This window comes from Schistocerca gregaria, chromosome 6 (genome assembly GCF_023897955.1).
Source record: "Schistocerca gregaria isolate iqSchGreg1 chromosome 6, iqSchGreg1.2, whole genome shotgun sequence".
Taxonomy (NCBI): domain Eukaryota; kingdom Metazoa; phylum Arthropoda; class Insecta; order Orthoptera; family Acrididae; genus Schistocerca; species Schistocerca gregaria.
This window is the reverse complement of record NC_064925.1, coordinates 379378349-379403726: the sequence shown is the minus strand read 5'-3', so window position 1 is coordinate 379403726 and position 25378 is coordinate 379378349. Positions and strand designations below refer to the sequence as shown.

The following is a 25378-nucleotide window of genomic DNA, read 5'->3' as shown; positions in this document are numbered from 1 at the left end:
CTGGCGCCTCAGTTGGACCAGCGTTCGTGCTGGACGTGCAGACCGCGTGAGACGACGCTTCATCCAGTCCCAAACATGCTCAATGGGGGACAGATCCGGAGATCTTTCTGGCCAGGGTAGTTGACTTACACCTTCTAGAGCACGTTGGGTGCCACGGGATACATGCGGACGTGCATTGTCCTGTTGGAACAGCAAGTTCCTTTGCTGGTCTAGGAATGGTAGAACGATGGGTTCGATGGCGGTTTGGATGTACCGTGCACTATTCAGTGTCCCCTCGACGATCACCAGAGGTGTACGGCCAGTGTAGGAGATCGCTCCCCACACCATGATGCCGGGTGTTGGCCCTGTGTGCCTCGGTCGTATGCAGTCCTGATTGTGGCGCTCACCTGCACGGCGCCAAACACGCATACGACCATCATTGGCACCAAGGCAGAAGCGACTCTCATCGCTGAAGACGACACGTCTCCATTCGTCCCTCCATTCACGCCTGTCGCGACACCACTGGAGGCGGGCTGCATGATGTTGGGGCGTGAGCGGAAGACGGCCTAACGGTGTGCGGGACCGTAGCCCAGCTTCATGGAGACGGTTGCGAATGGTCCTCGCCGATACCCCAGGAGCAACAGTGTCCCTAATTTGCTGGGAGGTGGCGGTGCGGTCCCCTACGGCACTGCGTAGGATCCTACGGTCTTGGCGTGCATCCGTGCGTCGCTGCGGTCCGGTCCCAGGTCGACGGGCACGTGCACCTTCCGGCGACCACTGGCGACAACATCGATGTACTGTGGAGACCTCACGCCCCACGTGTTGAGCAATTCGGCGGTACGTCCACCCGGCCTCCCGCATGCCCACTATACGCCCTCGCTCAAAGACCATCAACTGCGCATACGGTTCACGTCCACGCTGTCGCGGCATGCTACCAGTGTTAAAGACTGCGATGGAGCTCCGTATGCCACGGCAAACTGGCTGACACTGACGGCGGCGGTGCACAAATGCTGCGCAGCTAGCGCCATTCGACGGCCAACACCGCGGTTCCTGGTGTGTCCGCTGTGCCGTGCGTGTGATCATTGCTTGTACAGCCCTCTCGCAGTGTCCGGAGCAAGTATGGTGGGTCTGACACACCGGTGTCAATGTGTTCTTTTTTCCATTTCCAGGAGTGTATATGCGCTTATACCACTACTCACATATTCTAAGTGCCAGTACCTGTGCAGCGGTTCTCTGATGATATTATGTGTACTATCGCCTTTTATATTTGTCTATTAGAATTTGTTGTTCTTGTCGTCTTCAGCCAGATGATTGGTTTGGTGCAGGTCTTCATACTAGCCCATCCTGTGAAAGCCTCTTCATTTCTGAGTAACTACTGCTACATGCACCGACCTTTTTATCATATTAAAGTCGCCGTCACCTTCTACAGTTTTAACCCTCACACTTCCTTTCAGTATCAAATTGACAGTTAGTTGACGCCTCAGGATGTGTCTCATCAACCAATCCCTTTTTGTACTCAGATTGTGCCATAAGTTTCTTTTTCTCCACAATTCGATTCAGTACCTACTCATTTGTTCGATCTACCAATTTCATCTTCCGTATGTTTTGTAGCACACGTTTCAAAAGATTCTTTCTTCTTCTTGTCTAAGTTGCCTATTATCTACGTTTCACTTCCACGCAAAGCTTCACTCCAGACAAATACTTTCAGAAAAGGCTTCCTAACTTTTAAATTTATATTAGATATTAACAAACTCCTCTTTTACGGAAATGCTTTTCTTTCTTTTGCCACTCAACATGTTATACCTTCCCTACTTCGATCATCATCAATTATTGTGCTGGCCAGCTACCAAACTCATGTAATACTTTTAGTGTGTTTCTTTTCCTAACCAAATTCCCTCAGCATCTCCTGATTTAATTCGACTACATTCCATTATCCTTGTTTTACTTTCGTTGCTGTTCATCTTATAAATTCCTTTCAAGGCACTATCCATTCCTTTCAATTGCTATTCCAAGTCCTCACCCGTCTCTGACAGAATTCAAATGTCATCCGTAAACTGCAAAGTTTTTATTTCTTCTCCCTGAACTTTTATTCTCTTTTCAAATGTCTCCTCTTTTTTCTCTACAGACTGAATAAAATCGGGAATAGGCTAAAACTATGTCTCACTTCCTTCTCAACCACTGCGCCCCATTCAAGACTTTCGACTCGTGTAACTACACCCTGACATCTGTGCAAGTTGAAAAACAGCAAAGTTTAAAAGTATGGCCCGCCTTCTAAGTTGTAGGGACTGTACTACCTCGAGTGTTACTTTGTATCTTTAGGACCCAAATTTATCTTCCCCAACGTTGGTTACTCACAGTTTCTCCATTTTTGTATAAATATTTTGTGTCAATATTTTGAAACCATAACTTACTAAGCTGATGGTTTGGTAGTACTCACATCTGTCAGCAGCCGCCCTCTTTGGAATTGTAGTTTTCTCGTGGCTGGCTAACTGTCCTTAAGTTTGTTTCTCTGATACAAAATATGTAGTCCTTCTGCCATCGAGCGTTCCCTTCTTTATTTGATACTGGCTTGCAACCTGGGCTCTTGATACTCATACAGCTGCGTTTCTTTTCATCGAAGTTCTATTTAATGTTCCTATACGTGTCATCTGTCTTTTCCCCTAGACGCTTGCTTTTACAGCCACGCGTTTGTCGTCTATCCATTCCTGCTTAGCCGTTTAGCATTTTCTGTCAGTCTCTTTCTATAGACGCGTGCATCCCTTTTTGCTTGCTTCATTAGCAACATTTTTATATTTTCTTCTTTCGTCAGTTAAGTATCTCCTGTGCTAGTCAAGAATTCTTAATGAGTCTTCTCTTTTTATCTATGTTGTTCGCCTTCCGTATTTCATTTCTCTAAGCTTCCGTTCCGTCTTCTGTTGTATTCCGTTGTTCCCCTTCAGCCCAACATTGCCTGGTGCTCTCCCCGAATTTCTCACCAACCTCTAGTTCTTTCAACTTATCCAGCTCCCATGTCCTTAATTCCCTCCTATTTTGGTATTTCTTCAGTTTCAATCTTCAGTTCATAACCAATAAATTGTGGCCAGAGTCGATATCTGCCGCTCGAAAGACCTTAAAGTTTAAAATCTGGTTCTGAAATCTCTATTATACCGTTATGTAAATGAGTCTGAAACCTCATTGTGTCTCCAGGTCAGTTCTGCGTGTACTATTTTCTTTCATGACTCTTAACTGTGGTTAAATTACGCTTTGTGCAAAATTGTACCAGGACACTTCCTCCCACAGCCCTTTCCCCCAGCCCATATTCTGCTATTTTTCCTTCTATTAATTCTCTTACTATCCAATTCCAGTCTCCCATTACAGTTACGTTTTCGTCTCCCGTAACTATCTGAATAAGTTCTTTTATCTGATTACACATTCTTTCGATCTCTTCATCATATGCGAATCTAGATGACATATAACCTTTTGCTACTGTGGTAAGTGCGGGCTTAGTGTTTGGTTCAAAAATGGCTCTGAGCACTATGGAACTTAACATCTGAGGTCATCAGTCCCCTAGAACTTAGAACTACTTAAACCTAACTAACCTAAGGGCGTCACACACATCCATGCCCGACGCAGGATTCGTACCTGCGACCGTAGCAATCGCGCGGTTCCAAACTGTAGCGCCTAGAACCGCTCGGCCACATCGGCCGGCCTTAGCGTTTGTTTTGGCTACAATAAAAAGCTGTTCATTGTAGCTTACCGATACCCCTGCTTTCTTGTTCATTGTTAGACCTGCTCCTCCGTTACCCCTGTTTCATTTCGTGTTGACAATCCTGTACCGACTTGACCAAATAATGTTGTTCCTGCCAGCACAAGCCACTAATTCTCACTATACCTGACTACAACCTGTCCATTTCCCTTTCCAATTTCTTTAACCTACCTATTCGATTAAAATGTTTAATATTCCACACTCCGACCTGTAGAATGACAGTTTTATTTTTCCTGATAACGTCGTTCTCCGGAGTAGTCCCCACCCTGAAATTCGAAGGGGGGGCTATTTTATCTGCGAAGATGCCGTCATGTTTCGGCCATGCAGTAGAGATGCATACCTTCGGGAAGAAACTAACAGCTGTAGTTTTCCACTGCATGTTTTTGTCTTGGTGGTAACTGTTCTTCGGAGGTACTTTCAACGTTGCTCTGTTAAATGATTGACTGTGTACTTGAGTCTGCCGGCGTTAACGTTGTTTAGAGCAGAGAATTCTTGTGGTAGTTTGACGTGGCCTTGAAAAGGCAGCCAAGGTTCATATTGCATCGGATTGTTCCGGCCGTCAGATGTTTGTGGCTGCGATTGTGCTGTGTGGTAGAGCTCGCCCACAAACAGCCGTGCCAGCGCTTGTAACAATAGCCTTAATCGCCTCTGAAGAACGGAAATCTGGCTGAAACCGTAGAGATGGCGTTGCCCAGTACACATGGAAGAGTGAGAATTTTGAAGCTGAAATACAAGACTGAGTGACCTGACGTATGCATTGTGGAAATGTAAAGCGCAGACCGCGAAGTGTCCAACGAACCACAGTTTTTGCCTCGACAGGTGGCGGGGTCCCGGTGTTGTTGGGTAGGCGCATGCCTGCAGTGCTGCTGTGGGGGCCCTGTACCTTGCTGTGGTCGGGGGCGGAGGAGAAAAGGGGCGATACCATCACCGCAAATGTGCGGAGCGACGTCTTAATGACGGTGTAAGCAGGGGGCGATAGGGGCGGTTTACAACGGTGGCGCGTAACCCGATAAGTTAATGTAAGCAGGCCACTGGAAGGGGGGCGGGGGGGGGGGGAAGGGTCGTTTTGCAGAACGAGACGACGAGGGAGTGCGCGGGCCCACCACAGTCTAGTATAGCAGTGAACCACTGCCAAATGACGAGGTCGGAAAAGCAACTGACCAGCAGAAGTTAAAACTACCAAGACAACACCTAGATGTGAAGATCTTGACCAGTTTAATAGAGATCAACAAGGAGCATATGATGTTGTTAGTGTTGGTGGTCTAGGTGGAGAGAATTATGAAACTTGTCAATGACTAAAACTGTATTCTCCGTTGCCTTTCCACTAACAGAGCCCTGACGTCGCGATAGCAAAGCAAGTAATTAATTTCCTAATTCTTTATAAGGCCTAACCCAGTTCGTAAAATAATACCTCTGTTTTAGCCAGAGAGAGAAAATACAAAGATGGGCGTCATAGATGAATCTATTTTCCTAATAAGTAGACTGTGAAACTCTTCTGTTCAAGTTTTTCGGTGCATTTCATGATTTGTTTCACTGAACGTATAAATTCGCCCTCTTCTATTAGTAGACGTGCCAAAGACTCTACTCTCTAAGCGCTTCGACAATCATATCGTCGTAATTTTCATTAAGTAATTCAGTCATTAATTAATTAATTAATTCATCATGTTCTTTAGACCCCATCAAGAAGGTGAATTCTCACGGATGTGGAACGAACTGAATTATATGTTAACATAAGACAAAGACATCACAGAGACTTCATCTGTATATTGTATCTGTCACTATACTGCTTAACACTATTCGTGTTTATGCCAGCTAAACTTAACAGACAAAACGTGTAAAAAAAACTGGTGCATCCTGTTTTTGCTATACATCTACAAATACGGAGTCTTGTTTACGATAGACTATTGCTTGTCGTACAGCTTTGTATGAACATGGCTACTTATTATTTAGCTAGCAGAACTTTTTAATCTCCGAATCTCGAGATATTCCGATAATTTGCATAAAGAGTGACTTTTGTGTCAGCTAAGAAACTTCGTTCGTGAAGCACCACGATAGCAAAAGTTTATTTGTATATTATATTACGACCTTCTAAGTAGAAGCGTGTTGCTTATTTAGCTCCGTCTATATGTTTTTGTATTTTACCCAAAGTTTCTCGCGTGTTTGGGACGGGGACTATAAATACTGTGTTCAGCTGCGGGCTGAGCTGGAGGTCCTTCGCTCACAGCCGCAAGCGTTGCTGGCTGCGGTCACGCAGCTCGAGGCTGGTACCAGTGGCATCACTCTCTGGCGCCGGACTTGGTGGTCTACAGGGACGTCCAGCACGTCCCACGCGTCCCCCCAGCCGGTCCACTGGTGTGTCGCCTCGCTTAGTGCCCGCACTGAGCTTTACCACTCATCGGTGGTCGAGGGGGAGGTCGTTTCGAGTTGTGGCAGGCAGCTGAAGACTTTCCAAGGGGCCCATCGAAAGGCCATCCCAGTTTGTCTGATAAACAGGTTACATGCGCTACCTGTGACTGATCCTGAGCCACAGGCAACCGCCTGCCCTGTTTCAGAGGAAGCCTCTCGCCCTGCAAGGTCTGAGCATTCCAGTGTTAAGAGCGTAATGGAGCCAAGTGTTTAATGTGTGTGCATTCTGGGAATTTACATTCCAGATGTGGAACGGGTCCTTCCGTATACCATGAAGAGTACAGGGCGCAGCCAACTGATCGTTGTGGTTCACGTCTGCGTTAACGATGTGTGTCGCTTTGGATCGGAAGAGATAATCCCCGGTTTCTGGCGGCTATCTGAAGTGGTAAAGACTACCAGTCTCGCTTGCGAGGTGACGACAGACGAAGACGATCTTTGTAGCATCGTCGACTGGACCTACTGCCGAATTTTGGTACAGAGCCGAGTGGAGGGTCATGCGGCTCTGCGACCGTGTAGGCTGCAGATTCCTTGTCGTATGCCATAGGGTGGAGAGATGTCGGGATCTACTTAATAGGTCAGGGGTCTTTTATACGTAGGATGTGGCTAAGCGGGTAGAGCGTGCTGTTTGGAGTGGACTCGGCAATTTTTTAATTGCATTGCCTCGGGAAACGACAAGAAGGACTTCATTCCCATACGATGCATGCCAAACACAGGACGAGGTAGATCTATCAGCAATCGGCATTGTAGTTGTAAATTGTCGTAGCTGAGCCGGGGAAGAACCAGAGATCCAAGCACTAATAGAACGAACTGAAGCCCAAATCTTTAAAGGAAATGAAAGCTGGCTATATCCAGTGGTAAGTTCAGCCGAAATTTTTACAGTGGACCTAATAGTGTACAGAAGGTGTAGATTAAATACAGCTGTTTGTAGTGCATTTGTTCTACATTCACATGATTACTCAGCAGTTCATAATCAAGTACCTGGCAGAGGATTCATAGACCCACCTTCAAGCTATTTATCTGCAGTTCCATTCTCGAACGGCGCGCGTGAAAAATGAGCACTTAAATCTTTCTGTGCAAGCTCTGATTTCTCTTATTTTACCATGACGCTCATTTCTCCTGTGTAGGTGGTCGCCAACAGAATATTTTGGCAATCTGAGGAGAAAGTTGGTGATTGAAATTCACTGTCGTTCCTTGAACTTTTTCAAGAGCGGACAAGCGAAATGTAAGCAGTCTCTTTAGTAGACCTGTTGCACTTTCCAAGTGTTCTGTCAATAAATCACAATCTTTGGTTTGCCTTCCCCACAACATTATATATGTGGTTTTTCCAATTCAAGTTATTTGTGATTGTAATCCCTAAGTATTTGGTTGAATTTACAGCCTTTAGATTTGTGTTTTTTATCGTGGAACCGAAATTTAGCGGATTTATTTTATTACTCACGTTGATGACTTGACACTTTTCGTAATTTAGTGTCAATTTCCGCTTTTCGCACCATACACTTGCTGTTAAAAGCAGCTTATGTTGTACTGAAATAGAAGTAGACAGTTCTTGTGAGTTAGTAATAAATTAATAACTGATTTCTTTTACCGACCATGTGACTCAAATGATACAGTTGCTGAGCAGGTCAAAGACCACTTTAGGCGCCTCACTCATACTCTCTTGACGAAAAATCTTTATATAAAGCCTGACAGGTCACTCCACTTCATGAGATAGGCAGTGGAAGGTAATTAATTCACTGAGTTGTATACCCCTATTACTAACATCGATATGTATTAGAATTTTGGAACATAAACTGTGTTCGAAGGAAACGAGCTAATGACACTCTACCACCATGGATATAAAACAAAATCTTTCTTGTGAAACAGCTGGTTCCTTATTCGCACGAAGTAAGAACTGCTATCGGCAGAGGATATCAAATTGATTTCATACATCCAGATTTCCACAGACTTTTGGCACCTAATCATCTCAGTTGTGCTACTGGCTTGGTGATTTTCTGTCAGAAAGATCACAGATCGTAATAACTGGGGGGAATTCATCGCGTGAAACAGAAGTGATATTGTGGTATCCCAAGGTTATAGGCCCTCTGCTGTTCCTTATCTACAGGGTGATCCACAAAGATGTGCAAATAGTTTTGCAAGTGAAACTAAAGAACAAAGGTCATATAAACATAGGTCGGCAAATGTCTAGTTACGGCTAATAAAATATTTTGCCTGAAATTTAGCAACTTCGCTGATATGAAGCCATTGCAAAACAGTACTAGGTTAAAGTAAAGCACGATTTCCATTTATTTTTTGTTATAGGTCTGGTGAATCTAATAAAACATGTCCCAGGCGTGTATCTGGAGTAATTTTGCAGAACATCCAGAGAAGCGAAGATTATTATACAAATAAATTTGTTTATTTTCCGTTAGGAATTTAGAAACGCTTATGTCATTGTTGGCGACCATTAGTGAGTTGTTTTAGTCGAGTTAATTTTCTGTATTGTTCAGTGAAACAACATAGTAAACAGTGTATTTAAGTGAAACCACATAGTAACTGTTGTATTTTGTAGGTTATGAAATACGAATGGTGCTACAAGTTCGTGGCCACCCAGATCGCCCCATTTAACACTAATGGATTTTTGTGTATGGGTATGGACGAAAGACATAGTTTATAAGAAAGAAACCCACGTGAGGAATAACGTGCTCGCATTATGAATGCAATAGGCGAAATTAAGAACAACCCTGTGAAACTGAAACGAGCTCCAAAATTGTTCATATACGTGCAGCTAATTTCATTGAACTCGGAGACATTTTTGAACATTTATAGTGAATCTGTTGTGAAACTGTATGTACACGGGGTACAACTTCCTTAACACTGAGATTTGTTTTTTATGGTTTTACATGAATTCACATGTGTTGTGGTATTAATAAAAGCAGACTATCAGATGCATGTATAAAGCTTCAGTTAACGTTATTACCATCATTTTTTTAAAATTAAAGTATCTACAACTGCTGAAAACTTTGTGCAATTATCTGGAATTTAAAAACAAATTGGGTCAGGTAGTTAATAAATTAAAAATGTTACGAACTTTCTTCTTTCCTTCTCTGGATGTTCTGGAAAACTAGTGGAGATACACATCTGGGACATGTTTTATTAGATTCACCAGATCAATAACAACAAAATATATGGAAATCGTGCTTTACATTAACCTCGTACAGTTTTGCGATAGCTTCATACTAGCGAAGTTGCGAAATCTTAGGCAAAATCTATTATTAGCCGTAACTAAACATTTGCGGACCTATGTTTATATGAACTTTATTATTTAGTTTTACATGTAGAATAACATCTTAACATATTTGCATATCTTCGTGAATCATCCTGTATATAAACGATTTAGCAGACACCAGAGTAGACATCGAATATTGTTTGCAGGTGGTGCTGTCGTTTAACATGTTGTAAACTTGTCACAAGATCAATACGAATTAGAAAGTGATTTACGCAAGATAGCTGCATAGTGTGAAAAGTGGCAGTTGACTCGGAACAATAAAAAGTTTGACGTCCTCCACATGAGTACTAAAAAAAATCCATTAAATTTCGGCTACATGGTAAATAATACAAATTTACACCTTGTCAATTCAACTAAATTGCTAGGCATTACGATTACGAACAACTTAGAGTGGAATCATCACATAGAAAATATTGTGCGGGCGGCGTAGTAAGACTGCATTCAATGGCAGAACACTTTTAAGATGCAACTAATCTACTGAGAAAACTACCTACACTAGGCTTGTCCGTTGTCTTCTGGAGAATCGTTGTGCGTAGGAGGATCCTTACCATATAACGTTGCCAGAGGACATCGAAAAAGTCCAAAGAAAAGCTCTTGTACTATCGTGAAATGGGAGATTGTGTGTCACAGATATAATACGCGAGTTAGGGCTGCAATCATTAAAACAAAGGCATTTTTTATTGCGGCAATCTTCTCAAGCAATTTCAATCACCAACTTTCTCGTCGCAAAACGAAAATTGTTTGTAGACTCTAGTGTACGTAGCGAGATATGACCATCGTGATAAAATAAGGTAAATCCGAGCACGCACAGAAAAAAATTGGGTGCTCATTTTTCCTTCTTGCTATTCGAGAGTGGAACTCGAAATACAGAATGAAAGAAGTTGTACGAAACAGGTGCCAAGCACATAGATGTGAATTGCAGAGTAATAATGTAGATGTAAACGGAGATCGTCGTCGTAATGATATTTTTGGCCCAGTGAAGTTCACTGTTATAAGACCACTCGTGTCCTCATTCTATACACAAACGATCTGATGCATAGGTTGGGCAGCAATCTGCTACTGTTTGCTGATGACACTGCAATGTACGGGAAGGTGTCTTCCTTCACTGACTGTAGGACGAGGAACATGACGTAGAATTTCTGTTTGGTGTGATGAATGACTGCCTGCTCCATGCAGGAAGATACAAGTGCAGAAGAGTAGGAAAAACACTCCTGTAATGTTCGAATATAGTATTAGTGCTTTGCTGCACGATGCAGTCACGTCGATTAAATATCTTGGCATAACGTTGCAAAGTGTGTCACTTCTTTGAAAGCATGAGAAATGAAAGGTTATTGTTTTGTGATTTCAGGGCATCATATCACTGGTTACCAGCCGGCTTGCTAGTGGTGAAAGAGCATGTCAGAACATGTATGCCATGCGTCTTGTCCACCCGCCATCAGGGGAGGTGTTTTGGTTACACCAGGACACTACAATGTACCAAGTGAGAAAACTTACTTCACCTTTATTGACCATACTTAATTTTTGTAGTACTGATACGTTACAAATGAAATAATAATTGTAATCCTTACTTGGTATTCCTGTGCTAGATTTCTGTTTTCTGTAACAATATTTTGTGTTTAATTCAATGCATATATATTTATTCACTGTATAACCTAACATTGTTTTTAATGCTTGTCAAATGTGCATGTACTGAATGTTAATTTTCAATTTTTAGGTTCAAGAAAAGTATGAGTACCAGCACCCACATTCAGAATGGCGGTACGAGCTGCGGGTGCGCTACCTTCCAGACAATCTGAATGAGTTGTACGAGAAGGATCGTGTTACCTTTGCGTTTTATTATGATCAGGTAGTGAACTATTATATGTATTCAAATACAGCTTCACTTTATCAAAAACTCATTTTTAAATACTTATCTGTGATGCATTCCACTGTGCCAAATTACTACCAAGACCTCTAGCAGTAGGCACATTGTTCTGATATACACAAACTAGCATCTTTTTTCTAGTTTACAAATAGGCAGCAGCAGGCAGTTTTGAAGTTGTACTGCTTGCACTTTTGTTGCAAATAGTGTGCAGCTTTTCAGTATAGTGTATGAATCTACTAAATATTATTTGAATATTCTTTTGCAAGGTAGAATCCTTGAAGGCATTGAAGTGCATCAAGCACCGACTGATCTCTGTGGTGTTGACTGGGTGCAAGGTATCCTCTCAAGACTTTGTGACGGTTTGAGATGAATAGAAAATGTTTAAGTCATAAGATGTTGTCAAAGAACAACTGCTGCACAACAGGATCAGTATCTTGCCTTAACTAAGTAAAAGTGCCAAATAGTTCTTTGCAGATCTTATAGTTAATTAAGAAGTTGCAGTTTTGCAAACAAACTCTGCATCAGTAGCTCAAAGTGGTTGATCTTTATTCCAGACATCAGCAGTGTTTGCTAGGTTTTTATCATATGCCAGTTAAAGAGCTTTTGCAATTAGTTATACTGGGCGCTCTTGTTTGCCAGATGTTTTATGCTTAAGCCTTACCTAATACTGTAACCTTTCAAACATCCCGATGATTGTACTTAAATTTATGATACTTATAGGTGTGGCAGTTAACTCAGTTTCAGGTTTCTATTTTTCATACCATTTTTATGAGTATAACATGTTTTTGACCTGGTATATCACAACTGTTGTTGAGTAACATTTGTATCTTTGGCCTCCTCCTCCTTTTGCAAGGACTTTCATAAGCTGAAAGAATTGGGACTTCGAAAATAGTTTTCTACTACCTGTATTATCAATTTACCTGTCCATCCAACAAATATATAGCTTTCTCTTATTTTGTTTAATATACAAAGTTAGAACTGTCATTGTTACTTATATCTTTTTAATATAATTTCAGGTTCGCCTGGACTATTTGACTGCTGATCATCCATCTCTAGACTATGATGTTGCTGTACAACTATGTTGCTTGGAAATAAGAAATTTCTACAAAGAGATGCCTCATGTTGCCCTTGATAAGAAGTCCAATCTTGAGTACCTGGAACGTGAGGTATAATAAATTTTTATTCTCTCTCAGCACAACATAAAATGAGATTACTGCTAATGGACAGCATTCCAGTCCAAAGCAGTATGCCTCACAAGTCACTTCACACAAAAAAAAAAAATACTATATATGTAAAACTTGAGAGTCAGCAGTTGTCAGGTATTTGTTAGCATCTAGTAGGGCCCTCTTTGTTAATGTAGATTGCTGATTTCGTTACTAGTGAACACATGACTAAATCCAGTTTATCTAACAATATTATGAAAAGAAAAGTTGCTGCTCACCATATAGTGCAGTCTCAGGCAACTGAGGTCTGTCTGTGACTCAGCATCTCTGCTATACGGTGAGTAACGATTTTCCATTTCTAATATTTTTATGTTCCATCCTGGATTTTCCATTCTTTCTAAATTGTCTTGCTACAATAGGTATTCTGTACTAAAGGAAAGTATGGAGAAGGAGGAAAAAATAATTACCTTTTAGGGAATGTAGGAATTGGAAACAGCAACAGTTAGAAATTAAAATTATAGTCATGTGGAGCCTGATATTTGTAACATGTAGTCCTTGGTTACATAATTTCTGAAGATGCTTGCTTTGGTAGAGTGAAACATGTATAATAAAAAAAAGTTACATGTGACTTGTGGTGGCTCTACGCTTTTAATTACCATTTTATCTAGTTTTATTGTTCTTTTGTTGGCACTCCTGGAAATCTTATCACAGACAAAGAGGTTATTTACACACCATTTCTCTAGAAAACATGAAAATATAAATTAACTTTGCAGTTGATAGATTTCAAAGGCAGCAGTAATGGGCATGTTGGCATTCTACAGCTAGCCATACTTGACAGGGCTCTGCATGTACCTACAGAACAGGCAGCATCGTCTGTGTATGGTGCTCGAGAAAGAATTGAAATTGGCTTTTGGCTGGCCCCACCACTTGGCACAAGCTAGCACATATGAAATATTTATTGTTTATGCTAGCCTCTGAAGACAGTGACTGACCTGAGCATTCCATGTCAGGCATGAGTCTACCAACCTCATTCTCAGTGTAAGCAGCTGTACAGATTTTAAAGTAAACATTACTACCTGGGATCTGCTAGGCACTATTGCTACTCTGCTTTTTAGTAGTCAGCCATTGGGTATTACGACAGTATGACCTATTCTGCAGCAGTTATCCTAGTGAGATCGAGCTGTTGAGTTGATGCTAATGTTGTCTACCTCTTGTAATAGTTTAAAAGTTGTTGCTAGAGAAATTACAGTATAAGTAGTATGTTTGGTACAGGGTACTGAGCAGAGATGGAGGTCGGGAGTTCATGATATTTTGATATGGCCCATGCAATCATGGAGTGTGAAGTATTCCATAGACGATATCCAGAATTATAAGTGTGTGATGCTTATAGATTATAAATTTGCATATTGACATAAAGGCATGTATGCACTAGCAAGGAAATTTTAGCAAGTTGCTTGCAGAAACTACTTCTCCAAGTTCTTCGATGTGGACACACACCCAGCAAGATGAGTTCCACAAGTTTCCTGAACTTTCTTAAGTAGATTCGACAAATTATTGGAAGCACTATCTTACACACTTGCTGCAAGAAGTACTTGCTGAACTTGCCAGTTGCTACAAACTTTTTTCAGACTTGCAGAAGTTTGGCGTGTTAAAAAGTGGTACAGAAATGACAGTGTCAAAAAGGAGAATGGCACAAAGATAGACAGGCAAGAAACAAATGCGTGGAAAAATGGGCTAACCCTCACATGCACAAAACTTAATAGGTAAGTGTTGCCAATGTGTTGCTGGGTAAGGGAACTATCAAAACTGACATTGGTCTTACCCCTAAATATCCTAATATGATATTTAGGGTTGAGACCAATGTCAGTTTTGATAGTTTCTGTACCCAGCAATAGATGGCAACACTTATCTCCAAGCTTTTATATTTGAGAGTTAGCCGATTTTTCTGTGCTTGTTTCAAATGTACCATTGGAACCACTAAACATATACAGGGTATTCAGAAATTCGTGTTACAAATTTCTGGGACTTGTAGAGGAGAGTGAGTGTATAATATTTTGAATAGGAACCCATGTATGGAAACACCATCCAAAAATGCTACACAGGGTCAAAGCTACACATGTACCGGTACTGTTGTTGCTAAGGATATGGGGTATGCAGCTTTCAGAGGTGCTAGTATGGACCAAAATAATAAAAAAAAATCTAGTAAAGATAGGCTCTAAAATGCATATCTGAGGAGATATGAGCACTTGCTCATCTTCGCTAGTGTGAAACTCATCTCCTCTATTGAACAAGTCCTCATAGTCCTTACGGTACGCAATTTGGAGCCCATGTTAACTAGACATTTTTTCTTGTTTTGGTCCATATTACCGCCTGTGAAAGTTTCCTACCCTACAATTTTAGCAACAACAGTCCTGCTACCTGTATTCCACTGTCAGAGGTATCAGATCAATTTTGGTGTACAACTTTTGTACCCTTATGCTTTTCCCTCATTCTTCAAAGTTTGTAACATCATCACCCTGTATGTATGTACATTTACAGGTGCAGGCCCCTATATCTTTGATGCTCTGTAGTGTCATTGAATGATGTTTCCAGACATGAGTTCCTATTCCAAACATTATGCACCCACTCCTCTTTACAAGTCCTAGGTTGGTAATGGGAATTTCTGAACACCCTGTATAATTGGTCACCATCAGCCAGAGAAGTGTGAAATGAATTTACAGATTACTTTGTTTCATCAGAAAAAGGGGTGTAGAATTTTAGTGCAGATGTGTATGAATTTTAGCTGAATTTTTTATGTTAACTTAAACATATATGCATTTACACCCATAATAAAAATAGTAAATACTGTTTGTAAAAATCGAAGAGTAAGCAAAGGCAATCTCTTATAGCTTGCTGCACTTTTGTATCTTGTTTTCAAATATTTGATCATAGAATAGACAAGAGATATCAGAAACTTGCATACTTCATTCTGAGAAAGTTTTTAATCTGAGCATATTCCTCTGATTTTAGTTCATTCAGTAGTGTTTATTCACAACTTTAATACATGTGCCCCTGTATCCATTTCTTCACACAAACATTTCTTTTTTCTTAACTTCTTGTTCTCAGTCATGATCTTTCTTCAGTAATAATAATGCAACTACAGTGGTTTTTAAGTGTGGAATTCTAAACTTACACTTGCCTATCTCGCAACATGACTCTGTTGGAAACAATTCTTCATGTTTATCCAGCAAGTTCTTGAAATTAACTTGCCCAAGTTACTTGCAGAAGTAAACTTGTAGGCCTTAAGCAGTTGAGATATATATAGGGACTGCTTTGTGGAAGCTGCATTGAACGAATGTAGCCTAACCAATATGTCAATTGTGAATATTCCATGATTCTTGCACTTGTAAATATTTCACATTTCTTGATAATTCCCAGCTAATTCTCTGAAATAACTTTAAATAACTTTGAATGTTAACTAGTAAGCAATTGTGTTCCAGCCATCATTTCATTCCTCTCTCTCTCTCTCTCTCTCTCTCTCTCTCTCTCTCTTATGTGACATGAGCAGGCTCTTTCTCTTTCTCTCATCATCATGAGAATGGTCACACTTAGTTGTGTGTGAAATGTCTTTGGAAAAGGTTCTGTGGATTGATTGCATATAATTTAGACTGTGTTTCAGATTATAATGTGTCTGATGGCAACAGTGTTAGGGCTAGTTGATTGCCAGTTCAGATTGATTCATATCAGTATGGGCACATAAAAACTGATCCTCAGTTGTGGATCCAGTGGGTGTTTGTTTTGTCCTCATCATTGCATCATCATTTGTGAACATAGTGAGATTGGGACTTTGTATGGTCACTGATAACAGCACAGTTGAGTGCCCCACAAACCAATCATCATCATCATCATCATCATCATCATCATCATCAAATGATCCAAATTAAATTTCTTGAGGATTAATAAATTGTGAGGTGACTACGTTTGGAAAAGAGATTCAAGAGTTACTTGGCCTTGGCATCACTTATGTTTACATTTGATATACATTTCCAGTGTGGACTATTAGCTAAATTACCATAATGCTGCTCTCCTGTTACGTATTTCGAAGCTAAATAAGTTTGATTTAAATAGGGCTCCACAGCATCTACAGTGCTGGTTTATTCATCTTTTGTTTTTGTAGACACAGTAGTAGTGTGTTAAGTGAAATCCACTTGGCATCTGTAGTAATATTCTATTTTTCTAATGTGTTTACTAAATCTTCCCATTTTTGTATTTGACTTTAAGGTGAATATTTTTGATCTCAGATTTAAGTTTCATGGTCTGCTGCAATCACTGGTTGAACATGGGATTAACATTTACTGTCGTTGTTACAGACTTCAATTAAAATACTGGTTCGATACAACTGTCTGTTTTTATCCCCCATATGTGCCTCCATTACCAAACTAACTTTTCCTTCATGTCTCAGGATGTGTCCTATCAACCTAGCCCACAAAACTTTACATTTTTATCTACTCTTTTAGTCAGGTAGCGTTGTAAAGGTCTTTGTGATTTTGTCTATCTTTTTTCTTTTACCTCGAATGTAGGGAATCTGTAATTGTTGTTATCCTTTTTTTTCCTTTCCTTTCCAGTGACCTTTATCCAGCCAACTTCTGGTCAGGACTGGTACGGCTGTCCTCCAATTTTGCAGAGCACCTACCATACCCTTACTTAGACTACTAATATGATGGATTTGCCACTCCCAGAGACATTTTAAAGCTACTGCCATCTGCTCCTATCACCCACCCCAGTGGGAAGGAATCCATGTTTGCCTTCTGTCTGCCCAGTCATATGTGACATCAATTTGCAAAGCTTTTGCGCATCATGTATCTAAGACAGGACATGGGAACTCTTTCAAATTTTCCTAGGTGGATGTGAAAATCACCTAAGAACAACATTCACAAGATGGACTTGTTCCAGAGAGGGCACCTCCCCATGTCCTGGAAGTAGACAATTGGACATGCTCAGCTATGCTGGCATGTCCATAACAGTCATTATCAGTTTTGTTAAATAGCTGTTCCAATTGCATAAAGAAGTACAGATTTATACAAGATGTTCCCACCCTAGGCTGTTACCAAATACTCAGCCGCAACAGGAATCAATAGTGGACAAGGGCTGTAACTGATCATGTAAGCAAATACATTTTTATCCAACAGGAGCTGCCATTTAATAAAAGAGAATAAAGGTTTTTCCTTTTCAATTAAATTCTGTATTTCTCCATTAGTTATTTAATCTTCATTTGTCTGAAACACCACACATCAAAACTTTCTAGTATATATTAAAACACCATGGATGAAGTGTACATATAACTTGTAAGTTTGTGATTCCATCTACATTGTAGCTGAGGTTTTAGGAGACCCTCGACTTAAGGCTTGTTACTGTCAGCACTTCAAGAATATTGTGAGTGGCATACTTGCAACAAATAAAATAATTCTTTAACATTAAATCACACTCAATACAAATATTTATTTTAAAAACAAAGTTGTTATAACTTACCAGACGAAAGCGTTGATAACCTTGATATCAACCTCCTGTTGATAGGAGGCAATAAAAAACACACAAACACACACACAAATTTCGAGCCTTCGCAACCCAAGGTTACTTCATCAGGAAAGAGAGAAGGAGAGAGAAAGAGGAAAGGATGTGGATTTTAAGGGAGAGGATAAGGAGTCATTCCAATATCTCTCTCTCTCTCTCTCTCTCTCTCTCTCTCTCTCTCTCTCTCTCTCTCACACACACACACACACACACACACACACACAGATATATGTCTGCTTGTGTGTGTGTGTGTGTGTGTGTGTGTGTGTGTGTGCGAGTATACACCTGTCCTTTTTTTCCCCCTAAGGGAAGTCTTTCCGCTCCCGGGATTGGAATGACTCCTTACCCTCTCCCTTAAAACCCACATCCTTTCGTCTTTCCCTCTCCTTCCTGAAGAAGCAACCATCGGTTGCGAAAGCTAGTAATTCTGTGTGTGTGTTTGTGTGTTTTGTTCATGTGCCTGTCTGCCGGCGCTTTCCCGCTTGGTAAGTCTTGGAATATATATATATATATATATATATATATATATATATATATATATATATATAGGCACAAGCAGACATGTAAATGCAAAGAGGTTGGGAAGAGATGTCAGTCAAGGCGAATGTACAGAGACAAAGATGTTGTTGAATGACAGGTGAGGTACGAGGGGTGGCAACTTGAAATTAGCAGAGGTTGAGGCCTGGTGGGTAATGGGAAGAGAGAATATATTGAAGGGCAAGTTCCCATCTCCAGAGTTCTGATAGGTTGGTGTCAGTGGGAAGTATCCAGATAATCCGGGCGGTGTAACACTGTGCCAAGATGTGCTGGCCGTGCACCAAGGCATGTTTAGCCACAGCGTGATCCCCATTACCAACAAACACTGTCTGCCTGTGTCTGTTCATGTGAATGGACAGTTTGTTCTGGTCATTCCCACAGAGAACGCTTCACAGTGTAGGCATGTCAGTTGGTAAATCGGGTGGGTGCTTTCACGCGTGGCTCTGTCTTTGATCGTGTACAACTTCCGGGTTTCAGGACTGGAGTAGGTGGTGGTGGGAGGGTGCATGAGACAGGTCTTACTCCGGGGGCTGTTACAAGGGTAGGAGCCAGAGGGTAGGGAAGGTGGTTTGGGGATTTCGTAGGGATGAACCAAGAGGTTACGAAGGTTTGGTGGACAGCAGAAAGACACTCTTGGTGGAGTGGGGAGGATTTCATGAAGGATGGATCTCATTTCAGGGCAGGTTTTGAGGAAGTCGTATCCCTGTTGGAGAGCCACACGCAGAGTCTGATCCAGTCCCGGAAAGTATCCTGTCACAAGTGGGGCACTTTTGGGGTTCTTCTGTGGGAGGTTCTGGGTTTGAGGGGATGAGGAAGTGGCCCTAGCTATTTGATTCTGTACCAGGTTGGGAGGGTAGTTGCGGGATGCGAAAGCTGTTTTCAGGTTATTTCTGTAATGGTTCAGGGATTCAGGACAGGAGCAGATTCATTTGCCACGAAGACCTAACCTGTAGGGAAGCGAGCCTTCGATATGGAATTGGTGGCAGCTGTCAAAATGGAGGTGTTGTTGCTTGTTGGTGGGTTTGATGTGGACAGATTTAATTAAATTATTTATTTTAATTTAGCTCGTTACATTGAGTATGGTTCAGTTGTAAAGATTTTAAGTCATATGTTGGTAAAATATTTATGAAACCTGATGTTATACACTTTGAGAGAACACCTACAATTATAGCTAGATATTATAGGACATGGGACCCCAACATGAAACTCAGTTAATATATGCTTTTCTAACTATTTTAATATGATCAGTGTAAACTGAACTGATAAAGGCAATTCCCAAGGCTACATGTTTAAAATGACTTCATACAAAAGCCATTTATGAAGTTGTGCAGTGCTTACTGATTTAGAGTTTTCAAAGCAGAAAAGTTATTAGTAAAGTGTTCAGCTTGTACATCTATATTACTGAACATTAATTCGTGTACCAGACAACTAATTTTGAAGTTTACTACGTACACTGTATGAAACATGCTTGATACTTCCACAAGAATTAGTGAAAAGTTTTGATGTATTAGCAGACTACCGTACTTGTCACTGATATCATGTAGTGTTTTCATTCTTACTGTGTACTGCAGTACAATACTAACCCAGTATAGTGTATACTGAATATATTGTACACAATGTATTGGCAAAGTCACAAGAAATTAATCTGATTATTTTTAAGGTGTTGTCCACATTGGTTTGTCATTTGTATTGGCACTGCCCCTGCTTGAAACCTCGTTTTTTGTGCACTCTTATAGGAAATCACATCCATCTGATGTTGCTGCTCATTTATGCATGCAGCTCTCTGTTTCAGGTGGGAATGCACAAATTTTTGCCCCGTGCTGTGCTCGACAGCTTGAAGCCAAAGCAGCTGCGGAAAATGATCCAGCAGCACTTCAAGAAATTTGCGTCTCTCTCCGAGGTGGAATGCATGTTTAAATTCTTGGAACTGCTCAGAGCACATTACCGATTCGACCAAGAACGCTTCCGCTGTTCTCTCGGAGTAAGTTGTTATATATTCTTTTTATGTTTCTATTTCTAAAAGACACTACCTGTATGTGAACAACTTTGGAATTGCATTCAGAACATTAAAATTACATAAATTTATTATCATGTATACATACTTCATTTTTGATATTTCATGAGATATATGCATCATTTATATTAGCAATCGAGCATTTCCATCCCAGTGGAACTGGTGATAGGACCAGAGCTGGGAATATCGTACATGTCGGGTCGAGCGACAACACCAACCAAGATTTCAGAGTTCAACAGAGTCCGTGGACTGCAGACACTTGTCTCAGACTGTGATGCTCACCCCAAGGCTGTTGTTAAGATGTGGCTGGCAGGCTCATCTGAAACGCTATCGCTGACGTGTGCATCCCTGAGGGAGGCAGAGAGCCTAGCTGACCTCGTGGACGGCTACTGCCGACTCGTCACCGGCTCTCAAGAGTCTCTGTGGGACCGAAAAGGTTAGTCGTGTAAATTGACCCATTGTGTTGCTAGTTTTATTTCTTACAAAAAATTTTCCACAAAAAGTTAATTATCATCTGGTCGGTAGGAATCATTACACATGTATGCTTTTCAGAAGATAACATTTTATTTATTGAAAATAATTTATGCATTTTACTGCTTGTTGAGCTCTGTGGCTAGATTGCCTTAATTTAAGAAATAACAATGATCAGCCACTTCTTTGTGTATTTTTTTTATTCTAATAAGTATTTGGGGCTTTCACTCATCTTGAATTGGTAGAACACATATTTGAAACATCAGTAAATACGTCCTTGAAGCATCAACACCAATTTGGATGCTGCAGCTGGCTTTCTACTTGCTTGTTGTCATTCTGAGTTTTGCATTTATGGGTGTGGCACAACCCTTTTCCACTTATATCTTGCACAAAAACAGCATAGTATCTTCCATTTTGCCTGATACTGTGCTGTTTTTGTGCAAGATACAAGTGGAAAAGTGTTTGTGTCACATGTGTAAAAGTGAAAACTGGAATAAAAACAAGCAGACTAGAAAGCAAGCTGCATTATCCAAATTTCTGTTTGGTTAATGATGTAATTAATAAAATCTTCTCAGTTTTCAAGCAGTGTCAATTCCAATAAAATTCTCAAGCTTTTGATGGCTAGCTCTGTCACTGTCGTCAGGACTAAAACTATTGACTGCTGGGCTGGCACTACTTCCCACTTATATGTCTATGATTAAGGTCGCTGGCAGCAGTTGGAGAGGGCTGAAACAATGCGTGCACCGAAGGTGAGCTGGGCAGCTCATAGCAGGTCCGGCCCATCGTGGGACCAAATGATGTCAGGTGGTGCGAGGATCTGGCGTCGTGTTTGAAACTGCTGCTCCCACCTCCCTACAAGCATTAAGCATCCATGATTGCTTCCTTTTGACATCCAAAGCCTGCTCCCATGCCCTACTCAGTGTGTAGCCCATGTCGAAATTGTTGCTGTTCATTCTACTCTTTATAATTTATAATGTGGTCCCAGTGTGTTGAGGCATGAGCCAAGACTCTTGTGTTCTCAAACTGTATTTTGTGTCTGTTTTTAAGGTAATGCTCAGCTGTGGCTGACTTGTCGAGTTTCCTTGGCTTAAAATGTCTCTTGTACTCAGTATAACACTATGCAACTTTGGGAATTGTCTGGCCTACTTAGATGCTGCCACACTCGCGAGGGATACCGTACACTCTGGGCACATGAAGAGCTATGTCATCTTTAACAGGGTGCAACTTATCTCCTATCTTAGGGGTGGGCTGGAATGCTGGTCTCAATGTCTCTGCAGCACGACATCCTATCTTGCTGCTCGTTGCTCTATAGTATGGCAGGAATGCCACCAGCTTGGCTTCTTCTGCCAATTCAAAAGGCATCCTTCTTCAGTGACACCTGAAAGTGTTCGCAGTCTCTCTTTTTGCCATAGCCATTCTCTTTGAATACATGCCTCCAGTGCTGCAGTCAGACTGTTGGTGATCATCATCAGAAATAGCTTTGACTCTGTGTGTATTAACATGTTCAGGACTGCTTTCTTGTGTACAGGGTGGTGAAAACTACTGGCTTTCAAATATCTATCAGTATGCATCAGTTTCATGTAGACTAAATGACTAAGCCAGCCTCCTGCTTCCTACTCAACTAAAACATAAGAATGGTAGCTTTCCACCCTTCTCCATGTTGATGGTAAATTGTATTTTGGGACGGACACCGTTCATGTGATCCAGAACTTCTGCAGTGAATGTTCACCATGAGGCCATATCAGGAACGTGTCATTGATGTACCTAAGGATGCAAGATGGTTGACACAGCAATGGGCTCACCACTGTCTCCTGCAGTCGTGAATTTCTTTATGGACCACTTTGAGGAGCAGGTTCTGAACTCTGTGGTGTTGTGTCTGTCTTGCTTCCTTAGGTACATTGGTGACACCTCCATGTTATGGTGTCATGGTGAAAATATACTGCAGTAGTTTGTGGATCACATAAACGGTGTCCATCCCAACATTAAATTTACCATTGAGATGGAGAAGGATGGAAAGCTACAGTTCTTAGATGTTTTAGTTGAGTGGAAGGCAGGAGTCCTGCTTTGTCATTCAGTGTACAGGAAACTGACGCACACTGATCAATATTTGAAAGCTGGTAGTTTACACCACCTTGTACACAAAATGGTTGAGACACATTTATACACAAAGCCAAAGTTATTTCTGATGACAGCCGGGAGAATGGCTACAGCAAAAGAGACATTGCAAATGCTTTCAGATGTCACTGAAGATGGACTTCTTGTGAGTTGGTGGAAGAAACCAAGTCGGTGACTTTTCTGCCATGCTGTGGAGGAACGAGCAGCAAGTTAGGATGTGTGCTGCAGAGACACAGATTGAGACCAGTGTTCTGGTCCACCCCTTAGATTTGATATATTTTACGCCCTGTTAAAGACGACATAGCTCCTTGTGTGCCCGATGTGTATGGTGTCCCTTGTGAGTGTGGCAGCGAGTATATAGACCAGACAGTTTGCAAAGTTGCAGAGCCTTGTACTGAGCACAAGAGACATATTAAGCAAAAGGAGCCTGACAAGTTTGCTATACATAACTGAACATTGCTTTGAAAATGGACACAATTTGAGAGCACAAGAGTCTTGGCTCATGCTTCAGCATACTGGGACTACATTGTAAAAGAGGCAGCTGAGATTAGAATGAACAGCAACAATTTCAACAAAGACTACGGATGCACACTGACTAGGGTGTGGGAGCAGGCTTTGGATTTCGAAAGGAAGCGGGATGGGTGCTTAAAGCTTTTAGGGAGGCGGGAGCAGCAGCTTCAAATGCAGCATTGACCCGTCACTCCACCTGACATCGCCCAGTTCCGTAGCTGTCCAGAGCTGCGTGGAGCTGCCCATCTTGCCTTTCGCACACGTCATTTTGGCCCTCTCTGACTGATGCCAATGACTTTAATCATAAGTATATAAGCGGGAAATAGTGCCAGCTCTGGCAGTTAGTAGTTTTACACTCAACAACGGTTGCAGAGCTAGCCATTGAAACCTGGACAGTTTTATTGAAATTGATGTTGCTCAGAAATTTTATTCAGATATGCCATCGCTAAAGACTCAGAGGACACAATGATGTATTTACTGAAGATTCAAATATGTATTACACCAATTGCAGAAAAGAGGAAAGCATGAAGTGTGTATTGGTGTAAATAAAAATACATTAAGTGATGAGTTCCTGTATTTCATAAACAACTTTATTTGTTCTCACAAACTAGTCACATTATTACAACAAAAACTAAATGTGCTATGTGCTACTTTCTGATGCTTTATTTTAAGTGGCTTGAAATATTTTGCTATTTGTTGGTAAGCTGAGCTTTTCACAAAAAAAAGTCGTGAGTAAATCATTATTCAGATGATTGTAGCAGTTGGTAGATGATCTGACTTTTGGTATCTTATCTACAACAATAACATAGAAGGGATCAATTTTTTGGGATAATGGTCTTCTCGATGCTTGGCTATTTAACATAAGGAAAAATAGAAAGAGAACTCGGTGTTACATCATAGTTATTATCTAGTGCCTGTGTTGATGACTATCCCTGCACATATTTGGAAATGACAGTAATACATCTAAATACCATTGAGGACACTTTTCATACCCCAGGGGACTAAATTCTTATTATTTAGAGTGAAGTACTGTATAGTCACTCCTAAATGAATGCCTACCAACAAATAGCAAAAAAATGTTGAATATTAACAAGTTCAGCTCCTTTTATGGTGGATCTGGCAATTATTATTTTTCTAGTATTTTACTTAGTAGAATGTTACAATCACTCCTATTATGAAAGTTGGTACAGAGTTTCAGGGAGAGCATAAGGGAGCAATTGACAGGAATGGGGGAAAGAAATACAGTAGAAGAAGAATGGATAGCTTTGAGGGATGAAGTAGTGAAGGCAGCTGAGGATCAAGTAGGTAAAAAGATGAGGGCTAGTAGAAATCCTTGGGTGACAGAAGAAATATTGAATTTAATTGACGAAAGGAGAAAATATAAAAATGCAGTAAATGAAGTCGGCAAAAAGGAATACAGACGTCTCAAAAATGAGATCGACAGGAAGTGCAAAATGGCTAAGCAGGGATGGCTAGAGGACAAATGTAAGGATGTAGAGGCTTATCTCACTAGGTGTAAGATAGATACTGCCTACAGGAAATTTAAAGAGACCTTTGGAGATAAGAGAACCACGTGTATGAATATCAAGAGCTCAGATGGAAACCCAGTTCTAAGCAAAGAAGAGAAAGCAGAAAGGTGGAAGGGGTATATAGAGGGTCTATACAAGGGCGATGTACTTGAGGAAAATATTGTGGAATTGGAAGAGGATGTAGATGAAGATGAAATGGGAGATACGATACTGCGTGAAGAGTTTGACAG

At 41.0% G+C, this 25378-nt stretch overlaps 1 protein-coding gene across 10 annotated transcripts in view; it reads left to right on the top strand.

Moving 5' to 3' along the window:
• Positions 1-25378, top strand: part of LOC126279066 (focal adhesion kinase 1) — a 743693-nt gene that overhangs the window by 601857 nt on the left and 116458 nt on the right. For 9 of the 10 annotated variants that reach the window (XM_049979508.1, XM_049979509.1, XM_049979513.1 and 6 more), the window contains 5 exons: positions 10744-10875; positions 11110-11241; positions 12276-12425; positions 20302-20490; positions 20656-20959. In XM_049979508.1, coding sequence (XP_049835465.1) covers positions 10744-10875; positions 11110-11241; positions 12276-12425; positions 20302-20490; positions 20656-20959 — 907 coding nt within the window. Of the gene's footprint in view, positions 1-8575; positions 8758-10743; positions 10876-11109; positions 11242-12275; positions 12426-20301; positions 20491-20655; positions 20960-25378 lie in introns of those variants that run through there. The other variant, XM_049979514.1, reaches the window with a different exon arrangement.